Source organism: Belonocnema kinseyi, chromosome 4 (assembly GCF_010883055.1).
Source record: "Belonocnema kinseyi isolate 2016_QV_RU_SX_M_011 chromosome 4, B_treatae_v1, whole genome shotgun sequence".
Classification (NCBI taxonomy): Eukaryota; Metazoa; Arthropoda; class Insecta; order Hymenoptera; family Cynipidae; genus Belonocnema; species Belonocnema kinseyi.
Window position 1 is genome coordinate 104,260,766 of NC_046660.1, and position 21,318 is coordinate 104,282,083.

The 21,318-nt window shown below is 31.3% G+C and overlaps 1 protein-coding gene across 1 annotated transcript in view; it reads left to right on the forward strand.

Moving 5' to 3' along the window:
• The window catches only part of LOC117170634, a 429,481-nt gene that overhangs the window by 347,998 nt on the left and 60,165 nt on the right, over positions 1–21,318 (forward strand). Inside the window, exons 7-15 of the mRNA XM_033357538.1 lie at positions 316–466; positions 2,297–2,408; positions 6,367–6,545; positions 6,785–7,123; positions 7,304–7,570; positions 11,563–11,919; positions 12,285–12,545; positions 12,731–12,985; positions 13,489–13,506. Coding sequence (XP_033213429.1) covers positions 316–466; positions 2,297–2,408; positions 6,367–6,545; positions 6,785–7,123; positions 7,304–7,570; positions 11,563–11,919; positions 12,285–12,545; positions 12,731–12,985; positions 13,489–13,506 — 1,939 coding nt within the window. The remainder of the gene's footprint in view (positions 1–315; positions 467–2,296; positions 2,409–6,366; positions 6,546–6,784; positions 7,124–7,303; positions 7,571–11,562; positions 11,920–12,284; positions 12,546–12,730; positions 12,986–13,488; positions 13,507–21,318) is intronic.

A 21,318-nucleotide genomic window follows, 5' to 3' on the forward strand; every position in this document is an offset into this window, starting at 1 on the left:
GCGCATACTTTGAATAAAATATTTGTTATCATTCTCTTGAAATAAATGTGTTTTTTTCTTGAAAAAATACCGGTTTCATATGTATACACCTGGTAAATATAGTTGATTAATTAGTTATTCTTAGTAATGCAGAAACTATTTAAACTACTTTCCAGTAAATTAGATGTGCATTGTTATGTTGCTGAACTGAAATTTACAAGTATTTTCTGAGAATGTATAAGGACTTCAGATTAAAAATTCAGTGTGAAGAGATCAGTCGGAAAGTACAGGTCATGCTACACATTGTTATCTAAAATCGTTTGCTTTTGTTCACAGGCTGACGGGACGGCGGAAACGAAGAGTTACTTTATTTTTACAGTAACGGAATACGATAGTGGAATCCCATTTAGTTGTCAGGCTGAGAATTCGGTCATGTTAAAAGAGGGTATGAAACCCTTGAAAGAAACAACAACAATCGAAGTCTTGTGTGAGTACGCATTTTAATTATTCATGACACTCTAAAACTACTAGAACTTATAAATTGGAAAATACCAATATAAAGCTTATTCAACTTTTAATTGCATCTACGGGATGATAAATTTTTTAATATTGCATATGAATTCTGTTTCCCCTATTTTCAACCTTACAGACTTTAATTTCGTTGTGCAAAAGTATTGATCAATTGCAGTATTTGCAATAGGAAAAGAGAATAGAGGTGGATGCAGAATTTAATTTTACGTTTAGCAAAGCGTATTCTCTCATCATTTGTAAATTAAAACTGATTCGTTCTTTCTCTATGAAAATATAAAGGTCAATCCCATAAAGAAAGAGGAAAATCAATCAAAGCGGTATTTTTTCATATAGGGATTGTGCGATCTTCCTATCTACGGTACTGGCAATATTTCATCTCTTTTGGTAAATCAATACAGCAGAATTTGAGAAGTCATAGAAAAATATCCGTTATTTTAATTTATTATGATGCATAACATATATTAATATAGTTAAAGAAACTTTCCACATTTAACGTACCATTTTGAATTTGCTAAAATGCAAAGGTAACTTGTAAAATAATATTATTTATCAAGTTTGGTAAATTAGAGTAGCCTGATAACTAGACATTTCTTTAACCATAAAAAGATTACGCAAGAGAAATACATTTTTTATTCAAAATACGATCATTTATTCAATTTTGCATTGCTTACAAGAATTCGATTGGAAAAAGCCTTAACTCGTAGAACTGCTCATAGTTCAAGCGCTTTATTCAACATGGTATGTTGCCTTTGATACTTCATTCAAAAATATCCCAAAATTTATGAAATAGGAACACGAACGTGACTTATAGTGGAATGTGGTCGTAGGAGACTTTATTCAGACACCATTTCCCCAATAGACTTGCAAGCTTCCACTTTTCATGACATCGCTTTCTTCATGCAAATACGTATTTCTACAACCCTCTCACGTAACCTTTCTTCGATGAAGACTTTATATATCTGATTAACTGGTTTCCTACACCTATCCCCTGGCGTGTTAGGAAAATAGGATTAGACGATCAATAACGAATTGTCCAAAAATGGAATTTCCTTTCTTTCTCTCACTTTTGATGTAAAATATGAGATAACCTATTTTCTATTCCTTAGTTTTGTAACATGCAAGATGGGCATTTTTAATATGCAATACGAAGGCTACCCGAGTGTCCACCTCTGATTTTATTCGTTTTGAATTATGTTTTAGAACACTGAAAAAGAAGGCATACGTAATTTTTTATACGTGCCCAAACGCTAAAATTGTGTTATTAGATTGCAGTAAAATATTAAATTTGTATCATGATCCCCTTAATCGGGGGTTAATTACCCCCATGTGGCTAACGTACTAAAAAACTCCTGATTTTTACCTAACTTACGTTTTATTTTTAAATGATTGATGAAGTGGTATACAAAATACGAGACGTGAAAAGTGAATAATTATCTTCAGAACAGAAAATATTGTTGAAATAAAAAACATCGCTGTATACCGACATGAGGTTTCAGGAAAACGAAATTTTTACTGCACACACTACATTTTAAATCATTAATTTCACTTTAAATTATAGTTCTGAAGTAATTATTCGTAATCTTTGAAAGGTGATTTCTCCCCCTAAATACGAATTTAGGGGCGTATAAAAAATACGTGTACCTTATTTTTTAGTAATTTAAGACATACTTCCGAACGAATCGAATCGAAGACGGAAAATTGGGTAGGCTTCCTGGTAAGCCACGATAGAAAAAAATTATTTCTTTCCAAATGCTAAAATTTGATAATAAAAACTTTTCAATTACAGATGAACCGCTAATTACAATAAAACCAAGCAATATAACTGTAAATGAAACAGAGCAGTTCACAATGTTTTGCGAGTATGTTGCAAATCCAGCAGCATTAACCAATGTGAGATGGTAAGATAATTTATATATAAATAAGTGCAGCTCATTAATTACACATTATTTACCTTAGTAACTGTCAAGAAACCATAATGCAATACGCATGGTATTTAATTGATCAGGGTAATCGAATTTTTCGACTTATTTTATTTGAATAGGCAAATACTCTCTTACTGTATTATTAAAACAGGAACGGTTTAACAAAATAATAAACGATTCTGCACTTAGAGAGAACCGAAAACCTTCGTGATAAGTGATCTATAAAATGCGTTTTTGCGACCGAATTTATATTTTCTGGAGCAAGCAAATTTTTAGTCATAGAACTTCCAGCTCGCCCATGCACCATGTAAAAGTCTGCAACAAAAAGTAATATTGGAGGCAATATCAACAGTTTACGCGTTCCACTACAGTTTTTTTCATTCAATGTAGATATACAAACGAAACATGAATTTCCACCGAGACGTATAGTATCCTCCAATATTGCGTTATCATTTACTATCTATAAGTTTTTTCCCTGTAAAGTTTTTATAGCTCTACAATTACGGAGCGAGACTCATGAATCTTTCCCAAATGTTTATTTCACCAAAATAAAACTTTTCCTACTTTCTATTTCTTTATTCATTTTTTATTGTCGCAATTACTATTTTAAATACTTTTAATTTTTTTTCTTCAAATTATGATTTGGATTTATTTTTTCGAATTAATAAAAATGAGAGAAAATGGTAATTTGGAAATATATCAATTATGGAAAATTGTTTTTTGCTCCATTGAATTTTGATAATATAAACATTCGGTAATTTTATTTTTATGCAGAAAATGTTAAATATAATTATTAATAACTAGATAAATTTATGTTTGTTGCCGATTCTGAACCTTTCTATTCCAATCATTAAATTTTCCAAGTAGGAAAAGTGATAATTCAAAAAATATACATTTCTAAATTTTTTAATTTCAAAAAATCTTCAAAGCAATATTTATGAGTTAAATATTTATGCTTCAATTAAAAGAAATCGGAATGGTATTCATATAGGTAACTCTGAAGATTGGAAAGGATGTATGTGCAAAAATGATAACACAAAAAACCTCACAAATATAAATTATATTTCTAATCACCTGCATTTTGGCTCATAAGAGAAAAATACACCTCTCACTCTTTCCTTATTCTTCCTCCGTCTTTTTGATACTTCTGTGAACCAACGGGTTTGGAAGCCAACTTAAACTTTCGCAACTGAGATTATTTATAGAAAAAGTACCCGTGTGCAAAATAGAAAATTATATCATATTAAATTCGCATTATACCTGATTATAATATAAACAAAAAAGCAATAATATCAATAAACATAAAAGCAACAAAGAGAAATTTGACGAATATATGTACGAAGAAAATGAGAAAATATGTCTTAAATTTGGTTATGAAAGACCTACGTGCACTGAAACGCAGTTTAAATGTGAATATGAAACACATTATTGATATATTGAACGATAGATCAGTTATTTGTTCTTGATAATAATGTATTATAAATATGCAAGTACAATTTTACCTAAAAAATAGGAAGTTACACTCAAAGTTCAGTTATGTCAACGACCAGATATATCAACCCGCACTGCCCAGTTGTTTCACATTTAGGGCTGGGCTAGCATTCCCTCCACTTAGCAACACGTGATAGGCACGGATAAACAGCACACGTATGAAGCACAATCCTTCATCTTCTCCGACCCAATACACATTGGTGGGGATACAGTGGAATTTGACATAACCGAACTGTTTTTATTTCAAAGGCTTTGACTTAACAGGAAGTTAAGTGCGCACCATATAATTTTTTATATTAATCTCTGGGTCTGAATTTTGTGATGTTATGTATATGTTCGTTATTATAAGTTTTCATTGTTCATGCCGGTAGTTTGCTTTAATTGAGCCTCCCGCGATCAAAACGAGACACCCTCGAAATGCCTTGGTTTCAGCCAGCCTCTTGGTTATTCTCGTTCTTGATTTTTTCAAGTCGGACTTTCAATTTGTTTGAAGTATATCTTAATAGGAAATTGCATTCCACATATTTCTTTTCCTTGAAATAAGTTTCTAACTTTTTTAGTTTTCGAGATAATCACGAAATTGTTACTTTTTGACAAAATTGAAAGTCATTATATTTTTGCGATAATAGGACGAAAGTGATAGTAATGATGATATTTTCATTTTTTTCTTAAACATTTTTTATTAATTCATTCCCTACTCAAGTCGTAAATTACGCATTGACACTTTCAAAACGCTTTGTTTCGCTGACGTATTTCGAAAAAAACTGATACTTATTGTTACCAAAAATTCGAGGAGGATTCAAAGAAGTGTTTTGGAAAACGGCCAGTTACTCTGACTTGTGCTTTAGCAATAACAACTAAATCAAGACCCGACGTTCGAACGATACACGTGCTAGTTTGTTCTAAGGATGTGTCTAGCGGAGGCCTGTTGACACTACAATCAAAACAAAGCACGATTTGTTGCCATTTAGCTTATATGGAAAATAGAATACAGGAGCACAAAGAAGGTTGAGAATATCCTTTCTTCCATTCTTTCTATTGCTCATTTCTTGGCAAGTTTATATTATATTCGGAAATGTGAAAATCGAAACTCTAAGTGCGCACAAAGTACATTATTAATTTTCTTTTCATTCTCAAAACTCTTCGTTCCTTGAGTACGAACTTTTGAACATAGTCAAGTGCAAACATCTTATCATGAGTGCCACAAGAAAAAGAAAAGACGTGAAGAATCATGGATTAAAAATTAGAAGAAATGTTCGAGAAATATGGTATGATCGTAAACTGTCATTCAAATCTTAGAATATATTCTATCAACTTAATGGCAACTACAAAATTTTTTAGTAAAGTTTTTTTGTAAATTTCCAAAGTTAGATGGTAAAAAAAAACCCGAAGAAGGTAATGAAGATTGAATTACAGTAAATTTGATCGAAGTTTCAATAAATATTTATTTTTGTGCTTATATAAATTTAATATTATTATGATTCCAGATTATTTATTCTTCGGAATGTGTAAACAAATGATTAGAAATTTTTTTTGTGAAATTATTATTTTGACCGCATCAACTGGATCTTCGCCTCCGCTATACACATCCTTAGAACAAGCAATTACTTGCCGTTTTCCAAAAAACTTCTTTGAGCCCTCCTCGAATTTTTGGTAATGATAAGTTTTAGTTTTTTCGAAATTCGTTAGCGAAACGAAACGTTTGAAAGTGTCAATGCGTAATTCACGACTTGAGTCGGTAATAAATTAATAAAAAATGTTTGTGAAAAAAAATCAAAATTTTATTTTTACTGTCACTTTTGGAACAGTTATATGCATGATCCCTACAAATTTGATCTCTATAGTCCTATTATTGAAGGAGTTAAAGCGAGCGGAACGCAAAAATATAATAATTTTCAGTTTTGTCAAAAAGTAACAATATCGTGATCATCTCGAAAACTAAAAAAGTTATAAACTTTTTTCAAGGAACAAAAATATGTTGAATGCAATTTCCTATTGAGGTATGCTTTAAAAAAATTAAATATCTGACTTGGAAAAATCAAGAGCGAGAATAAGAGGCCAACTGAAACCAAGGTATTTCGAGCGTGTCTCGTTTTGATCGCAGGAGGCTCAAATAGTTCCTGATGAAGAACTCTAAGTTATCTTCGAAAAATGTTGATCTTTGATAGTACAAAAAATATGGAGGACGAATAAGAAAAGAAAGAAAGGTTGGTTTTTATTGACACTGCTTTGTCTCGTTTTTATTTTGCTATACATGTTCTCTATTGATTCAGAAAGGAGGGAGATGGAAGTCTAATTTTGATTTTTGAGCTTTTTTGTGTTCTGATTTGATACCTAAAATGATTTATAAGAAAGTAGATTCCATTTCGGTTTTAAAAGAAGATATTATTTTTGAAAAGTATCTTCATGTTTCGTGATGAATTTTACTGCTTTGATTCCATAGGCTAAGAGATGGAGAGGAAATTGCATTAGATCCATCAGAATATGATGGAGGTACCATACAAAAACCAGATCTTACTGTAAAAAATTCCACTTCCGAGGATATGGGGAACTACACTTGTGTACTGGAAAACACAGTCGGCAAGGGCAACACATCGGATTTTGTTGAAGTTTCGGTATTTTGTATGTGTCATTTACAGCAATACTACTGATTGTAACATTTTTTCTATAAGAACAATAATTGCCACAATTTTCACCATCACTTTGCAAACTGATTATTTTTCTCTTTCAAATGATTATTTTGATTTTACGTTTTCCCCTAAAATGTTGTGTAAAAAAAGTAATAAAATTTGCATAGAAAATACTTATAAATAAGAATAAAAATTCAATATTAAGTAGGAAAAACATGGTTTGAATCGTAGATAAGCCTGAGGTGGAAGTTTCTATGGAACCAAGAGGTCCTATTAATGAAACTGACCGTGTGAACGTTTCTTTGATTTGTGATGTCAACGACGGAAATCCGAAGACCTTGATTGCTGTCCGTTGGTATTTGGATGGAGAACTCCTGAAGGAACTTCCGGATTGCGCTAGAAACACGACTCTAGTAACCGCCGATGAAATAGCCACCTTCTGCGACATTGATCCAAGCAAATTGCTCCTGGAGGCAGTCGGCAGATCATTTCATGGAAACTATTCCTGCGAGGGCAGAAATGAAGCTGGTTGGGGTCCCGTATCTTCTATCACACCAGTTGTTGTAAACTGTGCGTAATTTTCTTCTTAAAAGATGATAGTTTTAGGATAGTTATGCATTTGTGTTAGCATCATTTGGTGAATCAAGTGTTTATGAAACAAACTTGATTCGAAGCCGCGACTCTATTTTTTATTTCTAAAGTGTTCAAACAAAATTAAAAATGTTACCAGTATTGTAATTTTCCTTGCAGATAAGCCAGGACCAGCCATGATATCATACGAGCCCCTCAGAGTTATTAAGAAACAGAGTTTAACCATTACCTGTTCTGTTGAAGATCCAGGAAGACCTGAAATTACAGGTTTTAAGTGGATGCGTGGATTACATCGACTCCCAGATGAAAATGAAGCAGTGCTTAAAATCGACTCTGTGAATCTTGAAACTGAAGCCAATTTTACTTGTATGGCCTACAATTCAGCTGGTGATGGTGATCCTGCGTCTACTTTTATTGACGTGCAAGGTAAAGTAGAGAGTGTGTTTTACATGAAGTTAATAAAGCTTAAATATGTTTGTAAGTAGAAAAATGAAAAGGCCTGTAATAAGTGGAAAATAATAATTAATTGCTCTCTCATAGAGAAGCTTTGTGATAAACTAAATTTTCAAATCTACTGTTTGACCTTTTTCTGTATAAATAGTCCTCAAAAACTCAATAAGATTATCTGTTCAAATCAGAAAAACTTTCTTGATACTAACTAGGAATACGACATTTATGTATTTAATTTATTTGTTGGCGTCTTCGAGACGCGTCGAGTGCCCAATTGGATAACCTTCCATGTCGTCTTATGATCTAGTAATAACTGTTTATAATTTTTTTTCATTATATTATTTATCTTATATTATATTGTCTTATATTATATATTTATCTTTATATTATTTTTGTATATTAGGAAAACTTTTTGAAATTAGGAACACAGCAAGACTGTATATGATTAATCTCTTCGCGTTTTCCAGAGACATTCATTGACATATTGAACAACCTTTCGTGACTTCATATAATTTAGCAATATCTATTTATATATTTTTTTAAATATATTATTTATCTTTTTCGTATGCAAGTTGAAGAGAATGTTAAATCTTGACACAAAACAAATTTGTTATTAAATCTTCCAGAATGTAAATTATTTAAATGTTTTTAAAAGATCATAAGAGATAAACATGTAAAAAATTGCACATGATTTTGAACTGATATTTTAAAGATTTAATAAAAATAATGAGCTTTTATAATTAGATTTATGAAAAATTGATGAGCTTTATTCAAGTTCTGAGAGCATTAAATTACTTATAAGAAGAAAATTTTAGAGGATTTGATGGAGGTTACAAAACTTACAGAGACTTCTAGAAGCGAGTGCTGAAAACTAGAAGCGAGTGCTGAAAAAGAGAGATTTTTTTGCTCATATGGAGAAATTTAAAAATCTTTATTTTCATTTTGATATCAATTTCGTAAGATTTCTTAAAATTACTCAAATTTCAGAAATTTATAGTGAATTTATAAATGACAAAAAACGTTAACAAATTTGAAATTTACAAAAATATAGAGTTTTCAAACATTTAAAAAAATTTCGAAAACATTACGTATTTTATGATAAATTATTGTAATGTATCGGTCATTTAATTAACTTATTGTTACACATTGAGATTACTTTTTAAACTGAAAAATAGAACTTTAACTTCACTTCGTAGGCATCTAACAAGGCTAAAATCAGCCATATGTTATGAAAATTATTATTTTCAAACGACTGGAATATATTTTTAAAAACTTGAATAGATTTCCCTACGATTTTTTGAGTGAAAAAGTTCGGAAAAATTCAAAGAATTTCAGAAAATTTAGCAGATTTTAATAAATCATCAAACATTTTCAAAATTTTTTAAATCTTCAAGAGATCATCATTCGTTTAAAAAACACAATTTCTCTTAGAAATAAAACTTGAAGAAATGTTCCGCACATATCATAAAGATGTGGAGTCTGTTTGGTGGCATTTGGATTCAAAGTCTATAAAATTTTCCATTTATCTTATAAGTTTTAGATTTAAATTTGATTCTTTCTAAATTAGAAATATTCCGAATTTGATTATTCATAGTATCGTCGTTTTACACTAGCTTGGAAACAGTTTAGAAGTAATAATATATTATCACAGGAACAGATGTCTTTTCACTACTTAAAAAAAAATTTCAGAAATTAAGAAATTTACTATGCCTTATAGTTCAGTTGTAAATGCTTAAATGGTGTCGAACTACATATAATTTTAGGCACCAAAAAAAAACGAAATTGAATAGCATTCCAATTTTGAGCTGCGAGGTCTGACAAATTGTCAAATAAAGGGCTACCACATTGAAATTGCCCACTATTTCATTCAACTAAAAACAATTTTCATTGATTGAAGTGAAGAAACCTGAAAGCTTTCAAATTTGGTTCAATAAAATGTCCATACTAAAAAGCTGTGAAATCGGATCGTTCTTAATTAAAAAGTCAGATATTGTATTTTTTCGGAAAATCTCCAATTTATATATATATATATACGGAAAAAAAATTCTTGAGGCGAACGAGTGAATCGAGAATATATTATACTCAAAGAAAGTGTACGCTTGGATTAGGTAAGACGTTTAGTTAGAAGAGTTACACATTTAGTTACTTTATGTAAATTGTTCTCGTAAATCATGAATTTGGACAAAATTGCTAAGTTCGAAAGTTTATTATTTTCAACAGATTATGTATAATTGTATTATCTTCAGATTAGAAAAAAAATTTAGTTGTTATAGAAATATATTAACTTACAGTAGGCAATTTTTCGTCTGGTATCGCGAAAATGAATTTCCCTGAAATCCGTGTAATGCATTTGGAGGTCAAGTTTGTTGTTCTTATCGCGTTTCTTGATATTTCAATATAGTTATCGCCTACAATCGGAACAAATGTAAATTATTATTACTGCATCATAAACTTCATTTAATATTAACATTCGCGCACATTTTAAGTGGTAAAAAGCGATTAATTGTCCAAATTAAATCTCAACTGTCACTGCTCCCGATTAGACCGTCGCCATTTTATTTCGCTGCTCCCATAATGCACCTTATTAGGGGTTTGACTATACGATATCCCTGGTATATGGAAAATGGTCAAGGATATTCATTTTCGCTGATCCAGGGATCTTTCTAAATTCCTTCGTTCGTTTTCAGCTAAATGTTTGGCTATAATAAGGAATAATATTCCTGTCACAGCTCAATTTTTTTACCGTATATATATATATATATATATACATTTTCCGATACCGTTTATTTTGAATGCAAAAACAAGTTGAAGAATTTTAAGTTCATAATCATGAAAAACAAAACTTTTAAATGTAAGAATTGGGACACAATAATAAAATTAGGGATTATCAGCCATATACTATACTGACAGAAAAACGCTGGTGTTAAATTTGTTGCAACTCATATTGCATTGGTCTCCCAATCAGCATTTGAACCAATTTTCCAGTCTCAAGTGTATTCCTCTGAACGTAGATGCACATCTAGGCATCTAGGGGAAAGTATAATTTGGAGACTGAATTTTGGCTCAATGCCGAGAGTTGTGGAGTGCTGAACCGTGCTGTCAGTAACCTGAACGCCTGTCAAATCAACTATTCGCATTGCAATATTAGACTGAATAATTGTTAATAAGGAAACTAATTGAAATAATATTTGCCTAATTTTCAACTTTATTTCATTTAAATGTGTGTACTAGTCACTTGGAATAAAATTTTAACTTCCTAATGCAACTTCCAAATGTTAGGTTAGTCATAGCCGTCGATATTTAAACTAAAGCCGGGATGTGTAGAAAAAGTCATGACCGTCTACATATACAGTTAGGTATTTTCACTTCAACCACCAACTAACTTCATTCTTTTGAATACAGAAAATCTAGAGGAAATTTCTTCGAACGAATAGGCATCGATTAAGATGCAGACGGTCAGGACTTAGTTTTTACATCCCGGCTTTGATGGTTTGAATATCATGTAGATTTTGACTAACCTAAGTTTTGGATATTATATCACGCCAAACACAATTTTTATTCAAAGACACTAATAGTCACTGGTAGATGCGAGGAATTTGAAAGTTAGATAGTTATTATTATAACTTACCTGCTTATCAACATCTATTTCACCCAAATAACACCCGAAAAAATCATCTTGACAGGTGCCTGACAGTTTGTAGACGGCACTTCACGTTGCTCTGAATGAGAAAAAACAGTGTCTAAATGTTGCTTTTCCCCTAGATTCTCCAAATGAACCTGTGTGGCTCAAATTTGTTGCAACTCCCTTGAACACCGATTTCGGTGATTTTCTGTGCTATTTTAAAATCGAATTATGTAGAATCCAGTTATTATAATCTAATAAAAGTGCAATAAACCTTGAAATAGTGTTAAAATAAATATACGTAACTTTTCTTTCAAAAGAAAAAATAATTAATAATTTTGAACAGCTCCTCCGGCATTCATCAAGAAATTGCCTCCTTACGTTGGTGTCGCGTACAACGCTTCTAATGTGAGCATCGAATGCATAGTTGAATGTGCTCCAATCTGCAATATTTCTTGGAGAAAAGGCGAAAATTTTATAGACTTTTCAGAATCGAAACAATACTCCGTTTCGAATGTTCACCGCCAACATGATCTACGAACATTTGATTTCGAAAGCATTCAATCCATTTTAATTTGGAATCTCTCTGCTTGGCCAAATGGTCAACTGGATAGGATAGAGGACAATGGAAAATACACCTGCGAAAGCACTAGTAATAGTGTTGGAAGAGCTGTAAATAGCAATACTACTTTCCAAGTAGAATGTAAGTTTACTCTATGTTTAAAGCTATTTAATCGGTCTTACCTTTCTTAAAATTGTAAAAAAATCGACTTTTAGATTGTTACAAAGTGTTGGTTGCAAAACTGAAACACTAACTTTTTAAAAATTAAATTCTTCCGTGTTACAAATCTAATTTTTAATCGTTTGTATATGCAGTAAAATTTTTTCTTCTAATTTTAAATCTATAGAACGATCAATTATATTTGTTCAGATGGTAAGATCCATTAATTTTAAGAATTTCGAGGTAAATTGTAAAAGAATATTGAGTAACTTTTGTGCGGCTAATTATTACTTTGGTGTAGAATGATTATGATTAAAGGCTAAAATATTTTTATGTGATGCCTTTAGATCCACCTGAGAATCTGACAATCTCTAAAAGTGTAGTAAATGTTGTCGTCGACCATATACCAGAGAAAATAAGCTGCGCAGCTAAGGCTTATCCAGAACCACAATTCGAGTGGTATCGTGAAGGATCTAACGAAATTTTAGGAACTTCAAACACGCTCTCATTTGAACATGCATTTCCAAAAAGAAGTAATGGCACTTATTACTGCCAAGTTAAAAATCGTCAAGGAGTTCGAAATATATCTACTTATATAAATGTTCAATGTAAGTTGCTTCCCATGAATTTTCCTTAACTTATTCAAATATTTAAAAAATTGGTTGAATTACAAAAATTATTTTGTCTATGTGCAATATTATAAAAAACTATTAATATTCTTAAGTACAACAATGACGACAATGTTAGATAATTAAAATAATTTTTGTTTCTATTATTATCTGTCCCCCAATAGACAAACCCGAATGTCGAATTGAAAGAGAACGAGATGATAGTCAAGATTACGTCGTTTGTTCAGCCGAGTCGAATCCAAAGGAATCTGATTTTACTTGGACGTTAAAAGTTGGGAACGATACTTTCGATCAAACTGCTGAAATGCGCAACGGAAAAAGTTATATTTTCTTAGAAGATGTTAACAAATTTCGAACTTACATTTGCGTCGCAAACAACACTATTGGCTTTTCAAGCCAGTGCGAACTCGACGTTCCAGGTCAGAATTGAATCTTTAAACTTCCATAATGTTTTTCGTCTTGCTCTTTTTTCGTTTGTTGCATTAACTACTTTTTTACATATGAAGAAGACTTTGTGTTGACACGTTGAAGAACAAAAAGTATAGTTTAAGAAGAACCTACAAAGCTAATTTTTTTTTAAAATAAACTTTTTAGCTTATCGTAGAAAGTTATATTTACTTGATTAAAACTTTAAATCTTCCGCATGTCAAAAAGAAAGTTTTCCTACAGAGTACACAAACATTTTTCATTAAGGTATTTTATTTCATTATTTTTATCTACACTTTTTATTACTGTAGGTTATTATTTAGATAAATTGAATTTCTATAAAGGCCGGGGCTACCGCTACTGAAATTTCGTTACGAATAGACAGTTTTTTCGGTACATACAAAATCTTCCTTCCGTAAATAGATTTATCTTTATAATGAGTAGCATATTGACTATCTATTTTCAGGCTTATAAATCTTTCTTATATATTTCATAGCCCGCCTGGGATATGACGGTAAGTTTGGGATTTAATTTTTTAATTATTCTCTAACTAGTAGTACCCATATGAACGAGTCATGTTTAATTAGCTTGTCTTCTGGGTGTTAATAGTTATTTGTGATACAAGGACCCTCAGTGGCACTTTTTCAGATGAGTGTGAAAGTTACAGTACGAGTCGGAGCCGAGGCGTAGTCGAGACGAGAAGAACGATTTAACACAATTCTCACGAGGCAAAGTGCCACTTAAGGACTGTCACACACTATTTTTTATCACACCATTTATCATAAGTGCAAATAAGTTGCATAGACTCATAATCTATAAACCCAAGAAGGTCTAGAGACAGAGTCCGGCAATGTGCGTATTCTAAATAAATACCCTAAATACCCTACGTTAAAATGTTACGGCCTATGTTGTCAAGTTCTATTTCAGGTATCGTACGCAGTACCGTAAATCCGACTTACGATGGCGGTGTGATCAAAAGTATTGTTTATTGCAACGAAAATGAAATATCATAATAAAAAAGTATCTATATAGGAAATTAAAAATCTCGATTACATTCGAACGAAGCTGAAATAAATTGAAAAGAGCTTCCTGGAAAATTGGATATTGCGATTTCACGTATTTGATAAAAGGTTGCTGTTATATAAATATAATTCTTTATTCAATAAAAAGCGACTGATATTGTTTCGTGGTACAAATATTTCCCTATTTATTATTCATTTGTCCAATTAATAGATTGTTATAATTTTCATTTATTTTTTCTCTTGTTTCACCTAATTGCATTTTTTCATCCTAGTTTAAATTGTATATAATGTTAACTTGCTGTAACTTTAAACTAATCGGAAACCGTATTTTACAGTGAGCCTCCACCTTCTTCAACCTAAAAGTTATTGAATTTAATTTTTCTTTACAGAAAGTATCTTCATAAAGATTTATGAGTATTTCAAAGGTAAATTTAAAAGTAAAAATTGTGTTCCTAAAATATTCAAAACACAAACTATTTAAAAGCAATAAACAATAAAGAATATTCAAGTACACAAATGCTTTAGAAATGTTTTTAAAAAGCATTTTCTTTCTCATAAAAGCCTCTGTATAACTCATAGTTTTAAATTAACCCAATTCTTCTTTAATGCGTTCTTAATAAGTTTTCAATTTAAGATAACAAATCCTAAATAATAATTTAAAATATGTCAAATAGTGAATTCAATTTTTCTTATTTAAAAAAGGGCTGAGCACTTTTTTTAAATATTAATTATGTTAAAAAACTATACAAAAGTAATAATGAACAAGAAGGAAAAACTGAGTTCAAAAGTTCTTTAATAATCTTAATGATAAAATATAATTTTCTCCTATAAAAAAGTTGCGATAAAACGCATTTTTCCACCTTTGTCGGTTTTTTAATAATACATTATTATTGAGTTGTAAATTTTAAATAACATTTCCTAAACAGTAATTTAAATATTGAACACGTAAAATTGAGTGTATCCTATTTTAAAAAGGACTTGCTACCTTTTTTCTTTGAATATTTAAGCCGTTTAGAAACCACTGAAAAGAATAAACAATTAATAGAAAAATCGGATTCTAAAACACTTTAATAAAGCTTATTAACAAAAATCCATTTTCTTCTGCACAGAAAGCTTTGCGAAACGCACGATTTTTTATTTATGTAGTTCTTTAATAATGATTTTTTACTCCGTTTTTTATGTAGAATAATATTTCCTAAACAATAATTTGTAATTTGTAAATAAATTTCCTTAAATTTTAATTTTACCAATTTCAAAAAGGACTCTATATTTTATTTTCCCTTTGAGTATAAAATACTTCGAAATCATATGAAACGAATATTCTGTAAAGAAATGTCGAGTACAAGAGCTTTCAGGATAAAAATAATCGAGGCTTAAAGTGAGAGATAAAATGTAAATGAGAAAAGATAGAATTTTGCCATATGGCGATTCGAGAAATTTAAAATATTACAATTAAAAATTCGGTTACATAGTAATTAAGTCGCATAGAAATTGTGGCAAACAAATTAAATAGAAAATGATAACACCGGTAAACAAAAAAAAAAGTTGTTTGTCCGACAGATTACACTAGCATATCTATATGTTTTTGGGTTCGCTGAATTCGAAACTGTTCTCCAAATAACCAAGTTGGCTCGTATTTTTCTGAAAAACAAAAAATAGACGTAAAATCGACAAAAACAGCGATTTTTCAGGTATAGTTTTGAAGAAAAAAAAAAGTTTTTCTCGCCTGGTGGACTTAAACAACATATTTAAATGTCTGTTGGGTCGCTGAATTTAAATCTGAGGCCCAAATAACTAATTTGGCTCATGCTTTTTCGAAAATCGCAAAAATATTCGTAAAATCGGCGAATGCAGCGATTTTTCTTGCATACTTTTGCAACAAAAAAATTTTTCATGCCCGGTGGTCTAAATCAGCATATCCTTATATTTTTGGGGTCACTGAATCCAAATTCGGCGTAAAAATAACCCAGTTGGCTCATATTTGATTGAAAAACGCAAAAATAGATGCAAAGTCGACGGAAACAGCGATTTTTTGTCTATTTTTTTGCAAAAAAAAATATATTTTCATAACTGGTGGACTTAACCAGCATATCTATATGCATTTTGGGTAGCTGAATCTGAATCCGGGGTCCAAATAACCGAGTTGGCTCATAATTTTTCGAAAAACGCAAAAATAGAGGTAACATCGAACAAAACAAATGACGTTGAACAAAACAAATGACAGATCCCGCTCGAACCTCACGTCAAATCAAATGACTGTAAAACAAAAAAATGAAAGTTCGCGCTCGAACTTCACGTTAGTAACTAGGACAGTGATGACAATCTCTTTAAGCGTGCTTTTTAATGTGACTTCAGCACAGTTTTAAAAACCATTATCAGTTGCTTTTTTTGAGTTTTTAAATCACTAGTTTACTATACTATACTTATACTAATACTATAAACTCCCAAATCAAAACAGATCATGTCTATTAAGCGTTATTTCAATTCCAATTTATCCACTTCCACTATAGCGCATAATTGTGTGGGTGATCCAGATGCATTTTGCTACATATATGGAAATGTGAGGTTTTAAAAAATCGAATAGTAATCAGCAATGACATAAAAACAATTTATAAAAGCTATTTCAGTATGGAAGTTCAAAACCAAAGTGAAAATTGGGTTCCTCACAAAATTTGCAGTGCTTGTTATAGGGTATTCAATCGATTGAAAGGCAGAGAAGGAAATAAGAAAACCCTTAAGATTCAAGAACCTACGATATGGAGAAAACCTCTTCGAGAAGAGGAATGCTACTTTTGAATGACAAACCTGACAGGAATCAATGGAAAAAAGAAAAGTTCTATCGAATATCCTGATGTACCTAACGTCACTAAATCTGTTAAAAATAACGATGTTACAAAAAACTCAAAAAATATTTCACTTGACTGACAGACGACTGAAGCAGAAGAAAATAAAAGTAGTGATGAAGATTTCGATGTTGATCGTTATGAAAGTAAAATTTCAGATTATGGTAATGAAGAAGATGATGATGAAAGCAGCGATGGTAATACAGAAGTGCACATACCAGACAATGAAAAGAATAAAGTTCCTGAGCTATTTACGTCTGAAGAATTCAATGATTTATCGCGAGATGTCAGTCTCCCTAAAGATGCTTCAGAGTATCTTTCTTTTGTTTTTAAAAAGAAGAACTTATTAGCTAAGGAGTTAAATCAAGTTTCTACAGAAATAGGGAAAAAGAGTTTAGACAGTTTTTTACTTCTGAAGAAAATGATCATGGAAAATTATTGATTCTATGTAACTGAAAGACCATTACAGCAACTTGAAATTTGTCGTGGAAAATATTAATTACTCAACTTATAAGTGGAAAATTTGCAGGGATATCAAAATTCTTGGAATCGTTTTAGAACAGCAATCAGGGTATACAAAAACACCTTGTTACTTGTGCTTATGGGACAGCCGAGATCGCGTTCATCATTACAAAGAAAAAGATGGCCAAAAAGAACATCGTTTAAGCAAGGACAAAAAAATATAATTTAAGATCCTCCAGTTGACCCAAAAGAAGTTTTGATTCCACCCCTTCATATACAGCTGGGTCTTAATAAAACAGTTTGTCAAAGTGCTTGACAAGGATGGAGATTACTATACGTTTGGAAGATCATTTTCCACAACTTTCCGAAGCAAAATTAAAAGAGAGGATCTTCGATGGGCCGCAGATAAGAAAAATGTTGCAGGATCCCGAATTCATTACTAAAATGTCTGGCACTGAAAAAGATGCCTGTCTTAGTTTTTTAAATGTTGTAAAGAATTTTTTAGGTAATAAGAAAAGTCCAGACTATCAAAATGTGGTTTCATAAATGGTAACAAACTTTGGTAAACTAGGCTGCCTTAAGAGTTTGAAGCTACATTTTCATCATTCGCATATAAATAAGTTTCCAGGCAACCTGGGAGACTTTAGCGAAGAGCAAGGCGAACGTTTCCACCAGGATATAAAAGAGATGGAGAGGCGATATCAGGCATGTTGTGATATCAACATGATGGCTGGCTGCTGTTGGAGTTTAAAACGAGATCAAGTCAATCAAGGTACCAAACGAAAGCGAAACCCACTACGTAGGTCTTTTGAGGACAAAAGATCCAAAGGGAACAGAATTTAACTACGTCCACGTCATTGTTGCTGGGTAACGCTAAAAGTAAATAAAACATATGTACAAAAAATCCTACTATTGCCATGCAAGGAGACTAACGCAAATTAAAAAACCCGAAACGTGAGACGCAAAGGGAATCTACAGTGAACGACAATCCAAGTCGAGGAAGGTAAAGGTTTAAAGTTTTTCGTCGATCTTATGTCTAATTTTGTGTTTTTCGATAAAATATGAGCCAACTGGGTTTTTGAACCCCGGATTTAGAATCAGTGACCCCAGAAACATAAGGATATGCTGGATAATTCCACCGGGGGTGAAGATATTTTTTTTGCAAAAATATGCACGAAAACCCGTTGTTTTCGTTGATTTTAACTCTATATTTTGCATTTTTCGATAAAATATAAGCCAACTGGGTTATTCTGACCCCGTGATCTGATTTAGCGACCCCAAAAACATAAGGCTATGCTGATTTAGACCACCGGGCATGAAAAATTTTTGTATTGCAAAAGTATACAAGAAAAATCGCTGTATTCGCCGATTTTACGTCTATTTTTGCGATTTTCAATAAAGTATGAGCCAAATTGGTTATTTGGACACCGGATTCGAATTCAGCGACCCCAAAAACATATAGATATGCTAGTTTAGTTGTCGGACAGATCACTTTTTTTGTGTGCTGGTGTAATTAGTGTTAGGAAATATTTTAGAAAATGCGATGGAATTCTTGAAACTAAGAAGACTCAAAACACTTTTAAAGAGCGTTTTTCTACTAAATTCATCAAGATTCATACGATGCAAATGTAATTTCTTATAAGAAACGCAAACTTAATTTATGTCAGATTCCGATTTGAAACTTTTACGATACAGAACCTTTGAATTTCCAAGTTGCCCTTGCAGCGTTTTGTTCCCTTTCTTATCATCGTTCTTATAGATAAGATCTCGTACAAGCTTTTGAAGGTGGTGTTACTGGAACTTCTAAGAAGTAGAGTCGTACTTTGTGAGCTGCCATTACAAACTTTGGCCGTAATGTAGGTACATACAATAACGTGCATGTTAAGCTTTTAGGAGTGGTGTACATTAAGTATATTAAAACGCCCATTGAAGAAAAGTGAGTTCAGAAAGTCTAGGCACTATAGCCTCCAACATGTAACTCAAAATACTTCTTATTATTACGCTTCAATTTCTTAAAAAGCTTTGAAGAATTTTATCTGTGTTACGACTTTTTATATTATTTATATTTATACTCATAGAATGTTCATTCGTCAAACTTTTACTTGAATGTAACTCTCAACTCATTTGATCCAATAAATGAGTCCATTCACGGCTACCCATGATTGCGCAAATTCTAGATATACAGTGATGTTAAATCTATTTAGTCTCTAATAGAGTGATCAAAAATCAGTAGCTATTTGGATTTTCCCGAGTTTCTTCCATTTCTTCTTCCATTTCGAAAATATGATGTACTTAAAAATTTATCGCTCTAAGTAAAATACTGCCTAAATCAGAATGTTTTTCAAATTATCGGACGCTTTGATTAAGTTTGTGCAAAATGCAATTTTTCAGTATATTCTGTAACCCTTTCAAGACCTCTGTTACAGCTGAGCAACGTTCACTTTATTCGATTTTCCTAATTTTTATATAACAAGCTTAGAATCTTGTAATATAAATATATGCATCAGACCAAAGTGGACTATTTCACATCTCGTCAGATGGTTATGAGTTATCATATTCTCAATAGAAACAGAAAAACTTATTACAATTCAAAGCATTTTTTTGCAAAAATCGATCAGAATACGATCATATATTATTTCCGATTTGTTTTCGGAATTTTTATTCAACGGGATCAAGGCTTGACCGTTAAAAGCTTTAACCTCTGAGAATAAAATTGGAAAAGAAAATCTCAAATGGTCAGATATTTTCAATGAGCATAGGTCCATGTAAAAAGGAAGAAAGCTGATAGAATTTCATTTTTATTTCGATCGTAGGTTGACAGGTAAAGACTTTATAGAAAGTGCAATAAAGAGTCGAGGTAAATCCTGTTGGAAACTTAAAATATAAACTGAACCAAAAGCATGGTCTGTGCGTAGACAAGCGTAATAAAAACAGTAGTTGTCCATTCAAAACGAAGAGTGAAGTGGCCTCGTAGGTGAATCCTTTGAGTAAATTCACAGTTTTGTCACACTGACATAACTATTACAAGAATCTGTAAAACATTTCCGAAGCCTGAAAAATGTCTACAAAAAAGGATATTTTTTTGCCTAAGCTATGCATATTTTTCAGCGCCTGTGAATATCCAAACAGCCACCTAATCTTTAACACTTCAATCTTTAACTTAATTGATAAAAGGAACATAAAAGGCCCATCGATTATTGTGAGACAAAAATCATAATTTTGTTTGAATTTGTGTTTATTAATTTTCATTCTGTTTCTTAAAGCATTCCTATTAATGAAGTTTATATGCGACTTATTTTATTTTAAAAAAATACCTACAGTTATTTTATTTATCTTTTCTAATTAGGCAGTTTGCTATATTATATTTAATGATAACGTAACAAATCATAACTTTTTTTAATACGAAAATATAAAAATAAATTATTAAAAAATGTCTGTTCTGAAATTTGTTTCGATAATTTATGGGCCCATTTTTGTAACTGTTATGGATCAAAATAAGTATTAAGTAATGTTAAACATATAGTACATCTAAAACATCCCAAAGTTTAACTAAAAAGTATTTGCAAGTCCAGTTTTCGTTTTGTAAGTAATTTGCGGATGCTCCCTCCCCCCCCCGTGACTTCGAGCCAACGAAAAAAACGCTGCTCCGAGGCATTTTTGAGAAAAATAAATTATTCGTTTTTAAAAATTAAAAATATGATTTTTCTCGTAAATGACGCACGATATAAATATTAAATTATTGTTAAAAATAATTAATTTTCGTAAGATATATAAAATTATGTCTATCAGATTTTTATCTCGTCTATTTTAGAAAATTTTCTTTGAACAATCGATAATAATCTTAACTATAATAGAATTTAATCAAATAAAAACATTTTATTGTTGGAAACATTTATGTTTATTATTATTATTATTATTATTATTATTACACCATTAAGCCATTTCCCTTTCGGGGTAGGCGTGACTCACTCGGCAGGGGAAAGGAGTAGTGTGTGGATG